Genomic DNA, 22,203 nt, shown 5'->3' with positions numbered 1-22,203 from the left:
TTACAAAGGAGATTACATACTGTTTATCTGTGAACATATATTTCCTCCCCCTCCACCTGCCCAATAGTATGTAAGCTTCTTGAGAAGAAGGATTCTCACTTCTTTATTTGTAGCCCCAGTGCCTAAGTCAGGCACACAGTAATTGCTTAATAAATGCTGATTGACTGAAATCAGGTCTCTTGACACGTAGACGTATGTTTTACTGCTATACCAGATGCCCATCCTACTTATTGATAATCAGTCAACAAATATTAAGTGCCTATTGTATGTAGAACACTGCTGAGTACTACATCATAAACAAGAGGCCAAAGCCAGATACTAGAGAAGGGAAGATGGTGGTGATTGCCTTTCAGGAGTACGTCTTCCTTAGCATTGCTAGGTGGCTCCCCAGATGTAGGAGAGCCAGGTTCAGAAGCCAAGCTTTTGCCAGGCCTGATGTGCTAGTGTTGAAACTGTCAGTGCCAGGTTATTCCCGGTGTCCTGATTTATTGGTTACCAAGTGTTTCTTTAGAATTTGTGCCCATTGCCTGACTGTCTTCTACTAGATGCTTGAAATTGGACTGTGGTCATAAAGTTGACATTTGGGAAGAACAAACTCAACTGGTGACATTCTATATCTTTTCAGTGGCTGTACCATGCCTCAAATGCTCTCCCTCCCCTTCTTTATCGCCTGGCTTCCCGGGTTTCCATTAAGACTCAGCTTAAATTCTACATATGGCATGAAATCTTTCCTAGTCTTCCTTTTCACTTTCCAGTGCCCACTACCTTCCCCTCTGAGATTACCTTCCATTTTGGTTATTTTTTGTGTGTATAGTTTTGTATCCCTGGTACTTAGCACATAATAAGCTTTTTTGTTTTTGTTTTGTCTTGTTTTTGGAGGGAGGAAGGTAGGGCAGTTGGGGTTAAGTGACTTGCCCAAGGTCACACCACTAGTAAGTGTGTCAAGTGTCCGAGGCTGGATTTGAACTCAGGTCCTCCTGACCCCAGGGCCGTTGGTCTACTCACTGTGCTACCTAGCTGCCCCAATAATAAGCTTTTAATAATTCTTATTGCCTCTTTCTCTCTTATAAGCTTTCCTGGTCTGTTCTCTCAGTAGATCTCTGAAGGATAAACATAATTGAACCCAGTTTCTCAGGCTAGGAAAACAAATCAAGTTCTTAAGTTAATTGTGGATCACTAGCAGAGATCTGTCCCTTGTCTTTCCATGTCTTATTACTCTGTTACATATGTGGTTATTTAGTTTGGGTTTTAGCTTATGTCTCCTTTCTCCTTTTAGGCAAAATAAGTTTTTGTAATCAGTATTAGATATTAAGAAAGGATTTTAGCCTACTTGCCTGTCCTCTTCCACTGTATCTAAAAGGCAATTATGTTTGTTATTCCGCAGCTTGGTAAAAGGTCAGGTCCTGCGCTGCTTCAGCTCTTCATGAATTTGCTCAGCCACCTGTTGAGGCGCTGTTTTCACTTGGACACATGTAACCAACAGAAACATGAGGCTGCTCAGGCGGAATCGGGTCTCTTTTTGGATGAGGCGTCCTTGGCTACACTGGAGTTAGCCAATGATAAGGTAGTGATGCTCTTGAGATTTTACCACGTGGAAGCAATTTTCTCTTATGACAGGTGAAATGAGCACCTTTTTTTTCCTGAATTATAGGAGCCTGAATCAAAGAAAGGATTCAGAGTTGGAGGAGCCTTTGGGTTGTAAATATTTCTAGAACTGCTGCTCCGAGAACACAAATAGAGCTGTTCTTCCCTTTGTTATTTATGTAAAGTGGGATGTTTAATTGGTCCTGCACAGACTCCAGCTCAGTATTTACGGTTTGATTGGGTTTAAGAAGCAAGCCCAATTGGATCTCATTCCACGATTTGATAAGATCTGGGCCTTCTGCAGATCACTTAACTGACATTGTGGAAGTATTTGTTACATAACATTTGCTACCTCCAACAAGGTGTAGAAAAATTCTAATCTATAATCATTCTTTTGTTTCTAACTAGAAATTTTTTTAAGTATTTGAATTTCTCTCTTTCTTTGGAAATGAGGAAGGAAAGAAAGTTGCTTCTGTCTGTGAAACTCGGTGTCACTCCATTAGATAGGAATAGCTTTTAGCAAGACTGCTTAAACAGTAGCATCGTATTTTTTGTTTCTGACTTTGTAGTGTGTACTCAGCCATACACATGAAGTAGGTTTGAAAATCATCATCATAGAGATGATGATTAAATTCATGGCAGCTGATGAGATCACCAAGTAAAGTAGTATAGAGGGAGAAGAGAAAAGAACTCTCAAACAGAACCCCAGGGAAGCCTACAGTTAGAGGGTGTGATCTGGAAGATCTAGCAAAGGAGTCTGACAAGGAGCCTTCAGATGGGTAGGAAGAACAAAGAGAGAAGGCCAGCTCAGGGATAGAAGGTAATGGCAAATGAAGCTGGAAAGGTAGGCTGGGGCCAGGTTGAGAAAACCTTCAAAAGAAAAGAAGAGTGGATTTTGTATCTTAAAGACGACGTGGAGTTAGTGGAATTAACTGGAATTTATTGAGTCATATTGGTCAGACCTGTGCTTAAGGAGAATAGCTCTGGCTGCTGTGGGGAGGATAGACTGGAGTAGATGTGAGGCAAGGGAGTCCAGACAGGACACTATCGCACTAGTCCAATCAAGGGGCATTGGGGCTGAACTAAGCTGGTGACTGTGTCACTAGTAAAGGAGAAGGAGGAGGTCGACATCAGAGATGTCCACATACACAGGACATACATTGGCAACTGATCGGGGTGAGGAACTGAGGATAATACAGACCTGGAATACTGAAAGAATTGTCCATGCTCTCAACAGAAACAGAAGTTCGGAGAAGGGGCGGGATCATGGAGGAAAGATAGTGAGTTCTGTTTTAGACATGTTGAGATTGCTATCCCTATGGTTCATCCGATGTGAAATGTCCAGTATTCAGCTGGTGTTACAGAACTGGAATTCAGGAGGTGGCCTCAGCTCATCAAGTGAAGTATAGAGAGAAGAGTTCCCTCTACTGCTTGGTTTCTAGATATTCAGAGATAGTTAATGTAGTCTTCCCCCAGTCTGCTCCTTTCTCCATCCTAGCTTTCTTTGATTTTATTTGTACAAAAGCTTTTCAGTTTCTTATAATCAAAATTACTATTTTATCTATTGCAGTTGCCTCTGTGACAAATTTTTAAGCCAAAAATGACTTCCCACTGACATAGACCACTTGAAACTATTTGTCACTTCATGCTATCAGTTAACTGAGTTCAGGAAATACAAGCTTACTTCTCTATTAATTGTCCTGAACTAGTATAGGTAAAAGAGTAGATAGGCTGAAAATAAAATTATTCCGTTTTATCCATTGTTTTGGACGAGATATTTTACAGCTTCATTCCAGTCGTTGTGGTGACTATAGTGGGACTAGAGCTGGAAGTGACCCCAGAGGTCATCTAGACCAACCCCTTTGATTTAAAGATGGGGGACTTAAGCCCAGGTCTTCTGATTCCAGAGCCAATGCTGTTTGTTATGTTCTACTGTAGTGAATTTGTGCAGTGTGGAAGGGACATAGGCCAATAGTCTCCTAAATCCTACTGTTTGTGGATTAAAAACTTTGTTTTCATTCAGTAGCATTTAGCACAAATATTTATTAAGTACATCAGTGCACTGTGCTAGGTAAATAAAGCCTGGTCAGTGTCCTCAGATCTTGCTTATAGTGTTGTTCAGGAGTAAAATGTCTTCAAGGAAGAAAAGGATGAGTAGGGTTTCAGAAGACAGAGTTCGCAAAGTATTTGGGCATAGTTCCTTATGATGTGAACAGCGTTAGCAAAACTTGTGGAATGGAGCATATGCCAGTATATTAGGGGAGGTAGTGAATGAAGGCTACAAGAGCTCATTGAGAATTGCTTCAAGGACTTGGCTAAGAAAATTGTACGTTATTTGGGAGGCAGTATGGGGACCATTGCAGGTTTTTGAACAGGACAGAGAAATAACTATTTAATTAACTGATCAGATTGGTGTATATTGTTATATGTGCTGTATTTCAGACCCTTGAAGACGTATTGATCGTGATCTTCAGACACCCTACCTTGGAGAGCTGGTACTTGGCCTTGGAGCAGCAGACTCTCCCCTCACATGCCCTCAATCCAGTCCTTGTAAAGCTCCTAGCAACTCACTTGAATGTTGGGGTCCTCTCACTGCTGAAAGTGAGTGCCCCGATTCTGCAGGACATGCGTCGCCTGGACATCCTTTCCAAGTATTTGGAAGCCATTACTAAGAGTGTCTTGAAAGAACTACAGACCCTGAGGACAGGCCCTCCTACTGCATATGGGAAACCCTCAGCTCAGCTGGAAGCTTTGTACCAACTACATCCCTACATGGATGGAGCCCAGCTTAGGGACATTATACTTGCCCTCCTGGCCCTTCCCAAACTGACCCTCTTGGGTCTGGGATCTAAGAAATCTCCCCAAAAAGGAAAACATCTGAGCTGTCTAGGGGAGATCCTCAAACAGTTGATCACTGGATGCTACCAGGAACAGACCCAACAAGGAGAATTGCTATTGTCCCTGGAATATGTGAAGGGAATGAGTGCCCTGTTGCCTGCATTGGGCATTGGAGAGCTGGAGAGTATATTCTTCCAAGCCTTACAGAAAGACCCAGTTCTGGTTCATGTGGTTGAATTAGATTTATTGACCTATTGTCTTACTCGCAAGACAGAAACTTCTCTTTCCATTGTAGCTTTGTTGATTCAGGAAAGTAGTACCCACCTGCTACACTTTGAGTTGTGGTGCTTGCAGGGCCTAGGGCCCTGCCTTCCAGAAAACATCAGCCTCTTTCTTCCACTCATCCATACCTATTTGCAATCTTGTATGGAGGGAGATTTTACACGGCCATCCAAAGGTAAACCATGTTCCAGGGTTGGTTAGGAAATAATTTATGTTTTATTTTTAAAATCCCAGATCTTTGAGCTACTAGATTATAGCTGAGTATGATCCTTATTCTAAACAAACTCTATAAAGTAGGAGTTCTTAACCCGGGAGTCCCTTGACTCCCTGCAGATGGATTGGGTGAGGGAAACCTATGAATTCTGGTGGAAAAAGAATGCATGTTTATGTTCAATATGTTCTAACTAAAGTTTAGCATTTCCTTTTATTATTTAAAAACATTATCCTGAGAAGGTTCCATAGACCTCACCAGACTGCCAAAGGGGTTTATGACACAAGAAAACTTTTTAAAACTCCTGCTTTAGAGACAGAACTCTTGTCTTTCTGTGATATGATGCCATAACATGAAGTTACAGGAGGTTCTTGTGACTTTTTGAGTTCTATACATGTTCACAGTTGCCAGAGACACCATGTTTCTTTAAGGCCTGTACCCTTTGTGGTAGCCTTATAGAAGGTCCATGCTTCTGTTCTCCAGCCATCCCAGCTTTTATGGCAATTTCCAGTTAACAGGAAGAGTCATGCCTTATCATGACTGTTCCTGTTAACTGGAAATTATGTCTGTGCCACAGACTAATCTTTTGTCCTTCCCAGGTCCCTTTCCCTTACTATCCTGTTGTCTTCCATTTGGTTCTGAAAACGAGTTAAGTAGGCAAGTTGTGTTTTATGGTAGAATTTAATCTCTCTTTGACATTTTGTAACTTTTTGGTGAGTAGTGTGAGTCACCGTGCTTCTGTATAGCATCAGGTCAGCTAATGAGTACCTAATAAATGCCTGTCAGTTGAGCATTTATGATGTATTTTTCTTTTTAAAGAACAAGAAGGCCCATGTCTGTTTTTACTTTATATTCCTCTGTCACACCATACTTTTCAGGAACAAATCAAATTATTTTGGACTGGAAGGTTACTTAGAGGTTATTCATGATGGTCTTAGTAAGCATTTATAAGATTTTTACTGTTAGTAATCCCAGAAATAAATCTTTTTGTTCTAAAAGGGCATGCTGTGGGGCTTGGGTTAGCAAGCTGTAGTTGACTTTCTTTTTTTTTTCATGTTTATCTCTGCCCCAGTGACTAGAGGTGTCATGAATGTGTTGAGAAAGGCCCTGTGGAGAGAGCTTCAAAACAGTCTTGTTGGAGATGATCGTCAGGGTCTTGGGATAGAAGAAGAGGTCCTTTCTAAGTTGGTTCCATATTCAAGAGCAAATGAGCTTAAACTCCTCATTGACCAGCTGCCCAGCATTCTTCAAAGGCCAGAGAAATCCAGGAGGTAAGATGAACAGATGAGTCATGGCCCATCAGAAAGACCCTTCAGTATGTAAAAGCTAAAATGGGCCCCAGAAAAGGGAACACAAGTGAGGGGTTTAGGGAGAGAATGGGAGGGAGAGTTGAACAGTTAAAAATGAATTTTGGGGTATTCTTTAATTTTAAGGCTACATATGTCCATGTTATATGGGCTAGGGAGAAATTTGCAGTATCTTAGCTCCCATGGTCCTGAGTTACTTCCATGGAGAGGACTCACGTTAGCATCTTCATTCCTGAGCGCTTTAATGTTGACTTGCTGCCTGTAGCTATATGCCTGTGCCCAGGTAGAATTTATTAAGAATTCACAAAAAAAACCCAAGATATGTAGATGCTTATTGAATATTTCTATGTGAAAGAAATCTTTTTAGGCCATTAGAGACTTATAATGATTCCTGCACTCAGGGAACTTAAAATCTAGTTGGATATGTAAGACACAGTATGAAAAGGTAAGTATCAATTCACCATTTCAGGAAGAAATGCTCCCTCATTGGAAAAAGACAGTCTTTTTACTCCTCCCCAATTTACCTCCCACAGCATTTAGACTGTCTACTCCCTTCCTTGGCCACCATTGCCTTGTGCATCTCCCCCATTAGAAGGTAAACTCCATAAGAGCAGGGACTGTCACTTTTGTATTTGTATCCCCAGTGCTTAGCAGAGAGCTTGACACATATAAGCACTTAATAAATGCTTTTCATTCAATCTTTTCTCTCCTTAAGTCTCTCATACCACCCCCTCCCAGGTATGAGTACCTGAAGATTTCACTTCCTACCTTACTGAAAAAAGAAGCCATTCACAGTGAATGAGGTCCTCTTCTCTAAAACTCAGTCCCTGGAAGCTGTCCTCCATTTCTTCTCCTTTACTGTAGTCTCTGTTGAAGAGGTGACCTTTCTCCTCAGTAAGACCAACCCATCTTTCCCATTTTCTTCTGTAGATTATTCTCACAGTCATCTCTTCTCTCCACCCCACCCCCACCCCCTCACCGCTGCCACCTTCAATCTCTCTCTAGCTACTGGTTCTAATTATGCTGTCTACAAACATGACTAATTTTCTGTTCATTAAAAAGCCATTACTAGTCCCTGCTATCCCCTTATGTTGGCTAAACTCCTTGAAAAAATTGTCTTCACTGATTGTCACCACTTTCTGTCTGCTCACTCACTTCTCAGTCCTTTGCAGTCTGTTTCCCCATTTCTTTATTCAAATGAATACATCAATTTGATGTCCTTTTCTCAATTTTCTTCCAAACTTCTCTGCATTATTTCATGCACTGACCACCATCTCTTCCTGGATATGCTCTCTTTTCTGGGTTTTTGTGACAGCGCGTTATCTTTTCCTCCTACCTGTCCAACTGTCCCTTCACTAGAATATTACCTTTATGCCACTCTCTAACTTGTGTGTATAACCCAAAACTGTCCTGGAACCTCTTCTCTCTTTATTCTCTGTGACCTCATCATTTTCTGTTGATTTAATGATCTCTCGCTATTGTTTGTCATGTCTATGTATCTTGCCCTAGTCTCTTTCCTGAACTCTAGTCTAGTCGTATGTCTTGGACTACCTAGTGCTCATTTATAGTGGGATTCCTTTCATTTATGGGTTTGACTAGATGACTACAGGGAACCCTTCCACCTCCTACATTCTGTGATGTCTTACTGGATGTCCCACAAAGGTATTAAATTTAACATGTCCAAAACAGAAACTCAGTATCTTTTCCCTAGACTCACCCCTCTTCTGAATTTTATTTCTTTTGAGGGCATGACTATCCTTTGAGTCTCCGTTTGGCAACCTCTCAACTTCTAATTCTCCTTCATTCTTACATAGCCATTCAATGATCAATATCTGTTACACCTACCTCCACAGCATCTCTTGGATCCATTCCTTTGTCACTACTCACATGTCTACCACTTAGTACCCCTTCACCTCTTGCCTCTTTTTTTTCCTTAGGGCCAGGAACTTTATTTTTTTTAAAGTTTTGAATTCCAGATTCTATTCCCCTCTCCCTTCCCTGAGATGGTAAGCAATCTGATGTAGAGTTGGACATGTGTAATCATGTAAAACGTTTCCATGTTAGTCATTTTGTAGAAGAAAACTCAAAACAAAAGAGGAAGGGAGGGAAGGAGGAAGAAAGAAATTAAAAAATAGTATGCTTCAGCCTGTAGTCCGATAATGACCAGTCCTTTCTCTGGAGGTAGACAGCATGGTTCATCATGAGTCCTTTGGAATTGTCTTGGATCATTGTATTACTGAGAATAGTAAAGTTATTCACAGTTCTTCATCATATAATATTGTAAGTCTTTGTAGGTTTTTCTGAAATCATCCTGCTTGTCATTTCTTATAGCACAACAGATCACAATCATGTCCCACAACTTGTTCAACCATTCCCCAATTGATGGGCATCCCTTTGATTTCTAATTCTTGGCCACCACAAAAAGCTGTTCTAAATGTTTTTGTACAAATAGGTCCTTTTCCCTTTTTTCGATCTCCTTGGGATACAATCCTAGCAGTGGTATTGCTGAGTCAAAGTGTCTGCACAGTTTTATAGCCAGCCCTTTGGGCATAGTTCCAAATTGCTCTCCAGAATGGCTGGGTCTGCCCATAACTCACTCACAGTACTTTAGGGTCCCAGTTTTCCCACATCCCCTCCAACATTTATCTTTTTCTTTTTTTGTCATATTTGCCAATCTGATAGGTGTGAGGTGGCACCTCAGCTAATTTGCATTTCTCTAGTTAGTAGTGATTTAGCATCTCTTGCTTCTTAATTGGATGTACTTCTTCAAGTATATCTCTTTGTCCGCATAGCAAGCCAGTGGTTTAACTATGTCATTGCCCTAAACTCCCAGTGTATAAAGTCACCTCTAGGATAAAATTTGAACTCTCTTGCTTTATTTTTAGGCTTCATTATATATTACTCTTCATTCCACACTTGACAGTCCAGTCAAACTGGCCTTCTCTCTATTCCACATACACAGTACTCTGTCTCCCATCTCTAAACCTTGGTGCTGGCTGCCCTCCCCCACCATCCCATGCCTGGAATGCACTCCTGCCTCACTTCCACCTCAGAGTCCCTGGCTTCTCTCAAGACACAGCTCAAGCACTACCTCCCACAGGAAGCCTGCTGCTAGGGCCTTCTCTCCAAATTACTTTGTATGTCTTTTTGTAAGTACATATGTAACAGGTTTATAGGTACTTGCCCCAGTGGTAAACTGGATAACAGTTGTAAACGGGTCCTAGGATTTGACCACACTCACCTGTAGGCCACTGAATTTCAACCTGTCCCTTGTCTCTTTGCTGTATGTTTAATTTATGAATTTCATGCTCTTATAGACATCCAGGGATGTGCTGAATTTGCAAACTCTTCTCATTAATTAATGTACCTGAGATCCCCCCACAACAGTTCTTTAAATATTAGATATTTAGTGAACCAAAGAAACCTTCCCCATTAGTAATTACTCATATATATGTATTAAAAAAATAAACATTAAAGTTCCTCTGTATATAATTTATTAACAAACAAGAGCAGTAAGTATAATATAGCATGTTATATTTCATAAATTATGTATGTAGTATATGTACCTTGATGTATGTATGTATATTTATTATATGTATATATTGGTGATGACCGCTGTCATTGCTGAAGTCATCTTAAACTCCCAAACTGTTAGTAGTTGTCTTCTTTTCACTTGTCTGAAAATTTATTATTAATCCATTTGGTGTCTCTCAAGATATGAAGAAAAATCCCTCTCTTAACTCTCCTTTAGCAGACAAAGTTGAAACGAGCTCGTCTTCTTTTCCCTCCCTGTGTCTCGGCCAGTTTTTCTCAGGCTCACGCTGTCAGCCGTCTCTCTCCATGGTTTATGAAGCAGATCTTCAAAGACACATAGTACCAATTATCTATGGATGCTCATCTTTCGTAGATAATTACACCTCCTTTCTGACTCCATAATTAGAGATACTTCTCTTTCGTCCATTTCTCAACTACCCTCTCCCTTTTGTCCACCTAAGCTCTTAAAGCCACAGTAATAGCACCTGTGGCTCTTAAAGAGGCAGCAACAGCCTCCATAGTCTCTATATGATGGACAGTTGAAACAGGGTATCTATATGTATGTGTGTCTCCTCACTGTATTGTCTTTGAGGACAGGGACTTTCACTTTTGTCTTTGTATCACCATCAACATGTAATAAATGCTTATTGATTGATGGTGCCATAGTTAGCTAAGCCAAGTTGCACCAACCATTGATATAGGTCTTCATTTTCAAGTTAGCGTGTTCAGGTTAAGTTTTGTGGAGAAGGGATTTAAATTGGATCCTAAAAGGTGAGAGGGAGCCTTGGGATACTTGTAGCAGTCCTGTGAGATGGATAGTGCAGGTGTTCTCTCCATTTTACAGAATAGGAAACTGAGGCCCAGAAACATTAGTAAATGATGGAGTTAGTTCTTAAAAATAGTCCTGAGATTCCTAACTCTAGTATACAACGCTACCGCCCTCTGTAATAATTACTTATAATTATTGCACCTAAAGTTCATTTTTTTTTCCATGAAAAATATTACCAGAAGAGAAGAAACAGTCAGAGGGCTAGGTGGGTTTGCAATGCACCAGATATTGTGGACTGGCCAAAGTTTTTGTACTTGACTTCAAGAATACAGTGATGCTGCTGCCTCTATCTTTTGCTTACTCAAATCCTGTCCTTAATGTGATATTCTTGTTTTTAACAAAGAGTAAAAAAGAACATGTTATCTCTGAGTATCTTTCATATGATATGTAGTTACTGTAGGTGTGCTTGTATCTTCTGTAACCTGTTTTAAACTTTTGTAAATTATAAGGGTGAAATCCTGTAGTTTTTGACATTTCACATCTGTTGCAGCTGGATTGTATCAGATTCCATATCATTAGTACTGGAAAAATCTGTGGAAGAGCTGGATGGTTGGAAAAAGACATTGTTGGGGTCATGTATAAAATGGCTAACGGCCTCATACAGCAGTAGTAACAAAGAAGAAAAAACCCAGGATGCAGAGAAGTCTATGTTGTCACGACTTAACAAGTTATTGGTGAGTTCCTTTTACTGTCACAGGTAGAAGAAGTATTTTATAATTATCCTGAATTACCGCTTAAAACAGTCTGACATTTCTGTGACCTAGTAGGAAAAAACAATGACAGGAGTCTAAGAAGCAGTGTCCCAAAAAAACCACTGCTGTCAACAAGTGAAGGCAGTCTTTGACATGTGTTCTAGTATGAAAAAGAAATGTCAGTCAGACATCTACCCTCAGTCATTTTGGCACATATGTGGCTATTGTTGCTTGTTTTTTTCTTTTTAAAAAAAATATATTTTATTTTTTTTTCCCAATTACATGTAAAGACAATTTTTAACATTCACTTTTTAAAATTTTGAGTTCCAAATTTTCTCTCTCCCTTCTCCCACCCCCTCTTCTGAGATGACAATCATGCAGAACATGTTTCCATATTAGTTATGTTTTTAACACAGACTTAACTGAAAAGTAGTATGTTTCGATCTGCGTTCAGACTCCATCAGTCCTTTCTCTGGAAGTGGATAGCATTTTTCATCAAGAGTTCTTTGGAATTGTCTTAAATTATTGTATTGCTGAAAATAGCTAGGTCATTTGTCGCTGATCATCGTACAATATTGATCTTACTAAGTACAATGTTCTCTTGGTTCTGTTCACTTCACTTTGCATCAGTTCATATATGTCTTCCCAGGTTTATCTAAAAGCATTCTGTTTATGTCATTTCTTATACTACAAATCATATCCATCATGATTGTATACCACCACTTGTTCAGCCATTGCCCTATTGATGGGCATCCTCTCAATTTCCAATTCTTTGACATCACAGAAAAGAGCTGCTAGAAATATTTTTGTAAAAATAGGCCCTTTTTCCTTTTTTTGATCTCCTTGGGATACAGCTCTGGTAGCTGGATTAAAAGGTATGCAATTTGATAGCTCTTTGGGCATAGTTCCAAATTGCTCTTCAGAATGAATGGATCAGTTCACAGCTTTACCAACAGAACATTAGTGTTCAAATTTTCTCATATCTCCTCTAACATTTATCATTTTCCTTTTCTGTCATATTAGCCAATATGATAGGTGTGAGGTGGTACCTCAAGGTTGTATTAATTTGCCTTTCTGTAATCAGTAATGATTTAGAGCATTTTTATATGACTATAGATAGATAGCTTTGATTTTTTCATCTGAAAACTGCCTGTTATATGCTTTGACCATTTATCAATTGGGGAATGGCTTGTATTCTTATAAATTTGACTCAATTCTCTATGTGTTTGAGAAATGAGGCCTTTATCAGAGATACTTTTTAATTTAATAATAATCAAAATTATCCATTTTACATTATGTAGTGCTCTCTATCTCTTGTTTGGTCTTAAATTTTTCCCTTCTCCATATATCTAATAGGTACATTCCTAATTTGCTTTTATGGTATCACCCTTTATGTCTAAATCATGTTCCTATTTTGATCTTATTTTAGTATATGGTTTGAAAAGTTGGTCTAACATAGTTTGTGCCATACTGTTTTCCAGTTTTCCCAGCAGTTTTTATCAAATAGTAAGTTCTTCTCCCAAAAGTTTGGGCCTATGGATTTATCAAATATTAGATTATTATGGTCATTACTATTGTGTCTTATGTACCTCATCTATTCCACTGATCCATCATTCTGTTTCTTAGCCAATACCAAATTGTTTTGATGATTACCACTTTATAATACTGTTTGAGATCTGGTATGGCTAGGCCCCCTTCCTTCACGTTTTTTTTTTCCATTAATTTCCTTTGATAGTCTTGATTTTTTGTTTTTTCCAAATGAATTTTATTATTATTTTTTCTAGCTCTATAAAATGATTTTTGGTAATTTGATTGGTATGGCACTGAATAAGTAAATTAATTTAGGTAGAATTGTCATTTCTATCAGCCTACCTATGAGCAGTTAAAATTTTCCCAGTTGTTTAGATCTGACTTTATTTGTGTGAAAAGTGTTTTGTAATTATGTTCATGTAGTTCCTGGGTTTGTCTTGGCAGGTAGACTCTTAAGTATTTTATATTGTCTACAGTTACTTCAAATGGAATTTCTCTATCTCTTGCTGCTGGGCTTTGTTGGTAACATCGAGAAATGCTGATGATTTATGTGGGTTTATTTTATATCCAGCAACTTTGCTAAAATTGTTAATTATTTCCATTAGTTTTTTAGTTCTCTAGAATTCTCCAAGTGTGCCACCATATGTATCATATAGAAGAGTGATAATTTTGTTTCATCATTGCCTGTCCTAATTCCTTCAATTTCATTTTTACTCTTATTGCTGTAGCTAACATTTCTAGTACAATATTGAATAATAGTAATGATAATAGGCACCCTTGCTTTACCTTTAATCTTGTTGGGAAAGCTTCTAGTTTATCCTCATTATAGATAATACTTGCTGATGGTTTTAGATAGAAACTACTATCATTATAGGGAAAGTTCCACTATGCCCAGAAGGCTATAAAAATGTGCATACCCTTTGACCCAGTAATACCACTTCTAGGGCTACATCCCAAAGAAATCATACACATGGGAAAGGGACCCGTATGTACAAAAATATTTATAACAGCTCTTTTTGTGATGGCAAAGAATTGGAAATCAAGGGGATGCCCATCAGTTGGGGAATGGCTAAACAAGTTGTGGTATGTGAATGTAATGGAATACTATTGTGTTATAAGAAATGAGGAGCAGACAGACTTCATAATAACCTGGAAAGACTTACATGACCAGATGCTGAGTGAGGGGAGCAGAACCAGAAGAATATTATACACTGTTACAGACACACGATATCTGAGATGACTAACTGTGATAGACTTGGCTCTTCTCAGCAATACAAGCTAAGACAGCTCCAAAAGACTAATGATGGATAAAGCAATCTACATCCAGAGAAAGAATTATGGAGTCTGAATGCAGATTGAGGCAAACTATTTGCTCTCTTTTTTTTCCCTTATTTTGGTTTTGTTTCTTCTTTCTCACGGTTCATTCCATTGGTTTTAATTCTTCTTTACAACTTGATTGTTGTGTAAATAAGTTTCATGTGAAGGTATATGTAGAACCTGTATTGGATTACATGCCATCTTGGGGAAGGAGAGGGAGAAAATTTGGAACTCAGAAACAAGTTTTAAAAAAAAAGAAAGTTCCATTTATTCCTATGCTCTCTAGTGTTTTCAATAGGAAGGGGTGTTGAATTTTTTCAAAAGATTTTTCTGTATCTATTGAGATAATCATATGATTTCTGTTGGTTTTGTCATTGTTGTTGTTGCAAACACAGAAAACCATGGCATCAACATGTAATTTTTTTTTATCTCATGTTGCTGGGATAATTCTGTGTATCATGACAGAGCACTTAAGAATAAAATTATGCTTAAAGCAAAAGCTGACCTGTAAAATCATAAACAATCTATGAATTCTTGCCAAAAATGAAATTTTAGCCCAAACTTTAGTTAGATAATGCTATATACAGTATATTATCCCTGTTACTGTTTCTCCAACCAGTAATCTTTCCTTCTAATTACTATTCCTAGAATTAAGTCATCAATTTAGTATTTTTATGTAGCATCTGTTAAGGAATATCCATATATATCCTAACCTATCAGTGAGTTCCCAAGGAGATTGGGGCTGAGGAGTGGCGGGAATCTAACATTATTGTTGCTCCCAGCCCATCTCCCCCTGCCCCCCCCCCCAAAAAAAAAGTTATTGAAGCATTAAAAAGAAATTTTGCAGAGAAAAACAGAAGGAAGTTTGGGACAAAACATAAACAAGCAGAATCTCTGTTGTAAGGTTTTTAAGCAGATTGTGATAGAAATATATGGAAATGATCATTGGTGGGCTTTTGTGTGTGTGTGTGTGTGTGTGTGTGTGTGTGTGTGTGTTTAATGTAATTTTAAAAAATAAGCCTGTGTCTGCTCTCTCTCTTTTACATATATATATACATATATTATGTGTATATATACACATAAACACATATATATACATATACACATACATACACATACATACATATACACATAGATATATACATACATACACATTCACTTATATATATATATACATAAACATATATATATATATACTATATATATATATATATATATATATATATATATATATATATATGCATATTCCCTTCAACTACCCTAATACTGAGGTCTCATGAATCACACACATCATCTTTCCATGTAGGAATGTAAACAAAACAGTTCAACTTTAGTAAGTCCCTTGCAATTTCCGTTTCTTGATTACCTTTTCATGCTTCTCTTGATTCTTGTGTGTGAAAGTCAAATTTTCTATTCAGTTCTGGTCTTTTCACTGAGAAAGCTTGAAAGTCCTCTATTTTATTGAAAATCCATATTTTGCCTTGGAGCATGATACTCAGTTTTGCTGGGTAGGTGATTCTAGGTTTTAATCCTAGCTCCATTGACCTCCAGAATATCGCATTCCAAGCCCTTTCGATCTCTTAATGTAGAAGCTGCCAGATCTTGGGTTATTCTGATTGGGTTTCCACAATACTCAAATTGTTTCTTTCTGGCTGCTTGCAGTATTTTCTCCTTGATCTGGGAGCTCTGGAATTTGGCGACAATATTCCTAGGAGATTTCTTTTTGGGATCTATTTGAGGAGGCGATCGATATCAGGGCAGTTCTCTTTGATAATTTCTTGAAAGGTGATATCTAGGCTCTTTTTTTGATCATGGCTTTCAGGTAGTCCAATAATTTTTAAATTATCTCTCCTGGATCTATTTTCCAGGTCGGTCGTTTTTCCAAGGAGATATTTCACATTGTCTTCCATTTTTTCATTCCTTTGGTTCTGTTTTATAATATCTTGATTTCTCATCAAGTCACTAGCTTCTACTTGCTCCAATCTAATTTTTAAGGTAGTATTTTCTTCAGTGGTCTTTTGGACCTCCTTTTCCATTTGGCTAATTCTGCCTTTCAAGGCATTCTTCTCCTCATTGGCTTTTTGGAGCTCTTTTGCCATTTGAGTTAGTCTGTTTTTTAAGGTGTTGTTTTCTTCAGTGTATTTTTCAGTATTCTTTTGGGTCTCCTTTAGCAAGTCATTGACTTGTTTTTCATGGTTTTCTCGCATCCTTCTCATTTCTCTTCCCAATTTTTCCTCTACTTCTCTAACTTGCTTTTCCAACTCCTTTTTGAGTTCTTCTGTGGCCTGGGGCCAATTCATGTTTTTATTGGAGGCTTTTGTTGTAGGCTCTATGACTTTGTTGTCTTCTTTAGGCTGTATGTTTTGGTCTTCTTTGTCACCAAAGAAAGAATCCAAAGTCTGAGACTGAATCTGGGTGCGTTTTTCGCTGCCTGGCCATATTCCCAACCAACTAACTTGACCTTTGAGTTTTTCAGTGGGGTATGACTGCTTGTAGACTAACAAGTTCTATGTTCCACGTTTGGGGGGAGGTGCCAGCTCTGTCACACCCGCAATACTCCTTCCCCAAGAACCCCCAATCCAGACTGGGCTTAGAACTTCAGCAGGCTGTTGCACTCCTGCTCTAATCCGCCACTTAATTCCTCCCACCAGGTGGGCCTGGAGCCGGAAGTAACAACAGCTGTAGCTGCCCTACCTCAGCTGCCCCCGGGGCTGGAAGCTGAACCGCAAACTCCTTCCACTCCCGCAGCTTTTCCCACTAACCTTCTCCGCAGTCTTTGGTGTTTGTGGGTCGAGGGGTCTGGTAACTGCCGCAGCTCACATATTCAGGGCGCTAGGGCCCCCTCCGCCCGGCTTCTGGTCCGGATGGTCCACGCCGCTCAGGCTGGGCTCTGCTCCACTCCGTTCCCAGCTCCCAGCTTCCAGCTCCCAGCTCCGTGTGGAATAGACCTCACCCAGAGACCATCCAGGCCGTCCTGGGCTGGAGCCCTGCTTCCCTCTGCTGTTCTGTGGGTTCTGCCGTTCTAGAATTGGTTCAGAGCCATTTTTTATAGGTTTTTGGAGGGACTCAGGTACGGAGCTCACTCTAGTCCCTGCTTACCAGCCGATCTTCAATCTTATTTTATTTTTTTTTTTTTAGATAATCATACCATCATATTCTATTCACACCCATGCCCTTGGTCTATATATACTCCTTCCAACTGCCCTAAGAATGAGAAAGTTTTTAGGAGTTACAAGTATCATTTTGCCCTGTAGGAATGTAAACAGTATAACATTATTAATCTCTTAATGATTTCTCTTTCTTGTTTACCTTTTTATGCTTCTCTTGAGTCTTGTGTTTGAATGTTACATTTTCTGTTCATCTCTGGTCTTTTCATTGGGAATGCTTGAAAGTTCTCTATTTCATTGACTGTCCATTTTTTTCCCCTGAAGGATTATACTTAGTTTTGCTGGACAGGTGATTCTTGGTTGTCATCCTAGCTCGTTTGCCCTCCAAAATATCATATTCCAAGCCCTCCAATCCTTTAATGTAGATCCTTTAATGCTAAATTTCATGTTACCCTGACTATGGCTCCACAATATTTGAGTTGTTTCTTTTTGGCTGCATGTATATTTTCTCTTTGAACTGGAAGGTCTGGAATTTGGTTAAATTAGCTCTTGGGAGTTTTCATTTTGAGTTCTCTTTAAATTGGTGGATTCTTTCAATTTCTGTTTTACCCTCTGGTTCTAGAATATCAGGGCAGTTTTCCTTGATTATTTCTTGAAAGATGATGTTTAGGCTCTTTTTTATCATAACTTTAAAGTAGTTCAGTAATTTTTAAATTATCTCTTTTGCATCTGTTTTCTAGGTCAATTGTTTTTCCAATGAGATATTTCCCATTTTCTTCTATTTTTCCTTCTTTTGATTTTGTTTTTTGTTTCTTGATGTCTCATAAAGTTGTTAACTTGTCCTTGCCCACTTTTAATTTAAGGAATTATTTTCTCCAGTGACCTTTTGCACCTCATTTTCCATTTGGACAATTCTGCCTCTTAAGAAATCCTTCTCTTCAGTGAATTTTCGTATATCTTTTTCCATTTGGCCCATTCTGTCTTTTAAGATATTATTTTCTCCAGAATTTTTTTGTAACTCCTTTACCAAGATGTTGACTTTTTTTTCATGATTTTCTTACATCAGTCTCATTTCTCTTCCCAATTTTTCCCCTACCTCTCTTACTTGATTTTTGAAATCCTTTTTGAGCTCTTCCATGGCCTAAGACCAATTAATACTTTTCTTTGAGACTTTGGTAGAGCAGTTTTGACTTTGTTGTCCTCTAAGTTTGTGTTTTGAGCTTCCCTGTCACCATAGTAACTTCCTATAGTCAGGATCTTTTTCTGCTATTTTCTCATTTTTTTCAGCCTACTTCTTGATTTTTAACTCTATGCTAAAGGGGAGCTTTGCTTCCAAAGTAGAAAGGGGAACATCCTAAGTTTCAGATTTTTTGTGCAGCTCTTTTCAGAGATAATTCTGGGGACCTATAAGTTTTTGGTTCTTCCAAAGTGTTGTGTTCTAGGGAAAGGTGCACTGTGGTCTGCGAGTGACCGCAAGCACTTATTTCTTCTCTGGAATTGTGAACAGGGTCCCAACTCCCTGTGGCCACAAGCTCTAGTATGCTAGTGCTCTTCCTTGTGCTGAGACTGAGACCTAAGACTGCAATCCAGATTCAATTCCTAACCCTATAATCTCCTTCTGGCCACTTGTCCAACCCTCTTATCATCTTTGGGCTAAGAGCTTTGGAAAGTGGTAGCATTTTTTAAAAAATTATTTATTTATTTGATTTAGTTAATATATTTAGTTTTCAGCATTGATTTTTCACAAGAGTTTGAATTACGAATTTGCTCCCCATATCTACCCTCCCCCCCACTCCAAGATGGCGTATATTCTGGTTGCCCCATTCCCCAGTCAGCCCTCCCTTCTGTCACCCCACTTCCCTCCCGTCCCCTTTTCCCTTCCTTTCTTGTAGGGCAAGATAAATCTCTACGCCCCATTGCCTGTGTATCTTATTTTCTAGTTGCATGCAAAAACTTTTTTTTTTGTTTTTGAACATCTGTTTTTAAAACTTCGAATTCCAAATTCTCTCCCCTCTTCCCTTCCCACCCACCCTCCCTAAGAAGTCAAGCAATTCAACATAGGCCACATGCGTATCATTATGTAAAACCCTTCCACGATACTCATGTTGTGAAAGACTATGTTTTGCTCCTTCCAAACCTATCCCCCTTTATTGAATTTTCTCCCTTGACCCTGTCCCTTTTCGAAAGTGTTTGTTTTTTATTACCTCCTCCTATATGCCCTCCCTTCTATCATCCCCCCTTTTTTATCTTCTTCCTCCTTCTTTCCTGTGGGGTAAGATACCCAGTTGAGTGTGTATGGTATTCCCTCCTCAGGTCAAATCTGATGAGAGCAAGAGTCACTCATTCCCCCTCACCTGCCTCCTCTTCCCTTCCTACAGAACTGCTTTTTCTTGCCACTTCTATGCAAGATAATTTACCCCATTCTATCTCTCCCTTTCTCCCTCTCTCAATATATTCCTCTCTCATCCCTTAATTTGATTTTATTTTAGATATCATCCCTTCATATTCAACTGACCCTGTGCCCTCTGTATGTGTATGTGTGTGTGTGTGTGTGTGTGTATACACACACACATACACATACATGCATATTCCCTTCAGCTACCCTAGTATTGAGGTCTCATGAATCATACACATCATCTTTCCATGTAGGAATGTAAAGGTGGTAGCATTTTTACACCATTATTTGTAACAAATATTTTATTTATTGCATTTGTTCCATGTCTTATATTTTTTTAAAACTTAGTTCTGCTTTTTCTGAATACTTCAGTATATCAAAATGACTTTCGTTTATCACATTTTTATCAATAATTATATAGATACTATAAAAGGGACCCTGGATAGAAACATAGTGTAGGAACTCCCTCAGTTTACACATGAGATGACAATCCCTTAGAAGTGAGATGACTTTTTCTCACTTGGTCTAGGACTCCCTTTCTCCCTGCCCTGTGGCCTTTCCATTGCTAAAACACTTCTTCATAAGAATATTTTTTTTTCTTTACATTTTTGTCATATGTGTTCTCAGGATGTACTCTAAGAATCTACCTTTATCATTGACTTTCTCTGGTTTGTCTCACAAGGCAGAAGGGAGCTGTGATTGATTTCCAGATTAGTTACTCATATTTAATATCTCTTTAATATTGAGGCAGTTTATTTGTGAGTATCTTAGAGGGTAGAACAAAAACCATGGTGGTTCAAGTCACGTAGTTTTCTTCCCATGTAACTCTGTATCTTAGTCCATTCAGTATACAGAGCTTTCAGTGAACAAGTAGCTATTGTTAAGCATTTGTTTTCCAGATGCTTACCATGTACCAAGGGTTACTAAGGGCTGAAAATACAAAGAAAGCCAAAAGTCAGTCCTCGGAAGGAGCTCAAAGTCTGATAGGTAATAGTAGTATTTCTATTCCCTTTGAGGTTTGAAAAGTGCTTTATCTATGTGATCTCAGTTGATCCTCTGGCTAGCTGAGTAAAGTACATGCTATTATTATCCCCACTTTATAGATGAGGAAAGTGAGGCACAGAGAGGTTATATAACTTGCCAGGGGTCCTATAATTAGTTAAGTGTCTGAGTCAGGATTCAAACTTAGGTCTTTCTGACTTTTCATTCTGTACCTAGCTGCAAGTATTTCCGGAAGAGTGAAACACAGAAAACTCTGCGTACAATTAAAATTTGTACCTTGTCTACCACCGTGTTTATTGTTTCTCTTTGTTTACTTTCCATACAGCACTCAGTTAATGAAGTTGATCCTGTTGATTGGCAGAAGTTTGTGAAGACAGGGCTTAAGTAAGCTGATTTTATTTTACTGGAAAGATTTTCTTCAATTGTGAAATTTATTGACTGTGGAAAAAAACCCTTGTTTTAACCCAGTTGATGATTACAGGGAGAACGTAAAGTAAAAATAGATCATTCTGTTTATGTGTTTAGTAATATAAAGGCCTTAATAAAATAAAGAAGTTATTAGTAATAATAACTACTAATTATAACCATCAATTAATTGTTGATTAATGTGTATTTATTGATATGTATTCATCAAATCTCATGTATTGTTAAGCCTTTTTGAACACCTATCATATTGGTAGTCATTGTTCTACTTAATTTAAAAGTTATTAGATCAGGAGCCACTTTTGCTTCACCACCACCTGAGCACTTTGCCACGTATTCCTTTATGTGATTTGGAGGGCATTCAGTATCTGGAAAGAATTTCCTGTTGCTAAATTGTTGGTCTGAAATTCAAGAATAGCTTAAAAACTGTTTCCTTATTGAGGAAACAGCATGGAAACCACAGCTTTTGCCTGCCATGATTTCTCAGTGTAATATGAAGTCTTAGTGAACAAGAGTTTGCAAGATAATTTGGAGATCTGAATAGTTGAAAATGAGGAAGGCCCAATGTGGTGTTAAGAATAGAATGGGAGGATAAAAGAGGTGTTGGCTGAGAAGGTAGTTTAGAATGGGAAAAGCTTTTTCTTTTTTGAAAGAAATGTTTCTTTCAGGTTCTGCTCTTCTAGTGAATCTTCAAACTTTAGAAAACTAGATGTGATTGTTCAACGTGGTAGTAGCCTTAGGTAGATAAATATACCTCTACTTCTCTAACCTTCTGTGAATGCATTAATATGTATATATTAAGCACTTAGCATCTGCCAGGAACTGTGCTAAGTCCTTGAGATGCAAACACAAAATTGAAGATAATCCCTGTCCCCAAGAAGCTTCTATTATAAAAGGAGGAGGCAACATATCTAGGGGAATGGAGCCTTGGGGGAATAAATTGTCATAACCCTTTGTAGGAGTAATGACGGAGTTAGTTGCATTATGGTTCCAGAAGTAGGAAAAGGTGAAAAGGTAGAAAGACAGAGGACGGTCCCTGAGAACGTCTAGGCAGCATGGCAGGAGCTGAGCCTAGTAGGTTGTGAGGTGACCACCAATCAGCATGGCAGGGCTCCGTGGCAGGAGGTCAGCAATGAAAGCATTAAGCCCACC

General features: G+C 38.7%; 1 protein-coding gene across 1 annotated transcript in view; it reads left to right on the top strand.

Annotated features, from left to right (window-relative positions):
• URB1 (URB1 ribosome biogenesis homolog) overlaps positions 1-22,203 on the top strand; it is a 109,951-nt gene that overhangs the window by 54,544 nt on the left and 33,204 nt on the right. Inside the window, exons 21-25 of the mRNA XM_036745302.1 lie at positions 1,385-1,564; positions 4,027-4,879; positions 5,988-6,186; positions 11,076-11,259; positions 20,954-21,012. Of these exons, the coding sequence (XP_036601197.1) occupies positions 1,385-1,564; positions 4,027-4,879; positions 5,988-6,186; positions 11,076-11,259; positions 20,954-21,012 (1,475 nt within the window). The remainder of the gene's footprint in view (positions 1-1,384; positions 1,565-4,026; positions 4,880-5,987; positions 6,187-11,075; positions 11,260-20,953; positions 21,013-22,203) is intronic.

The sequence above is a fragment of the Trichosurus vulpecula genome, chromosome 2 (assembly GCF_011100635.1).
Source record: "Trichosurus vulpecula isolate mTriVul1 chromosome 2, mTriVul1.pri, whole genome shotgun sequence".
Classification (NCBI taxonomy): domain Eukaryota; kingdom Metazoa; phylum Chordata; class Mammalia; order Diprotodontia; family Phalangeridae; genus Trichosurus; species Trichosurus vulpecula.
Note: the sequence above shows the minus strand (reverse complement) of the source record. Positions and strands in the feature narration are given on the sequence as shown.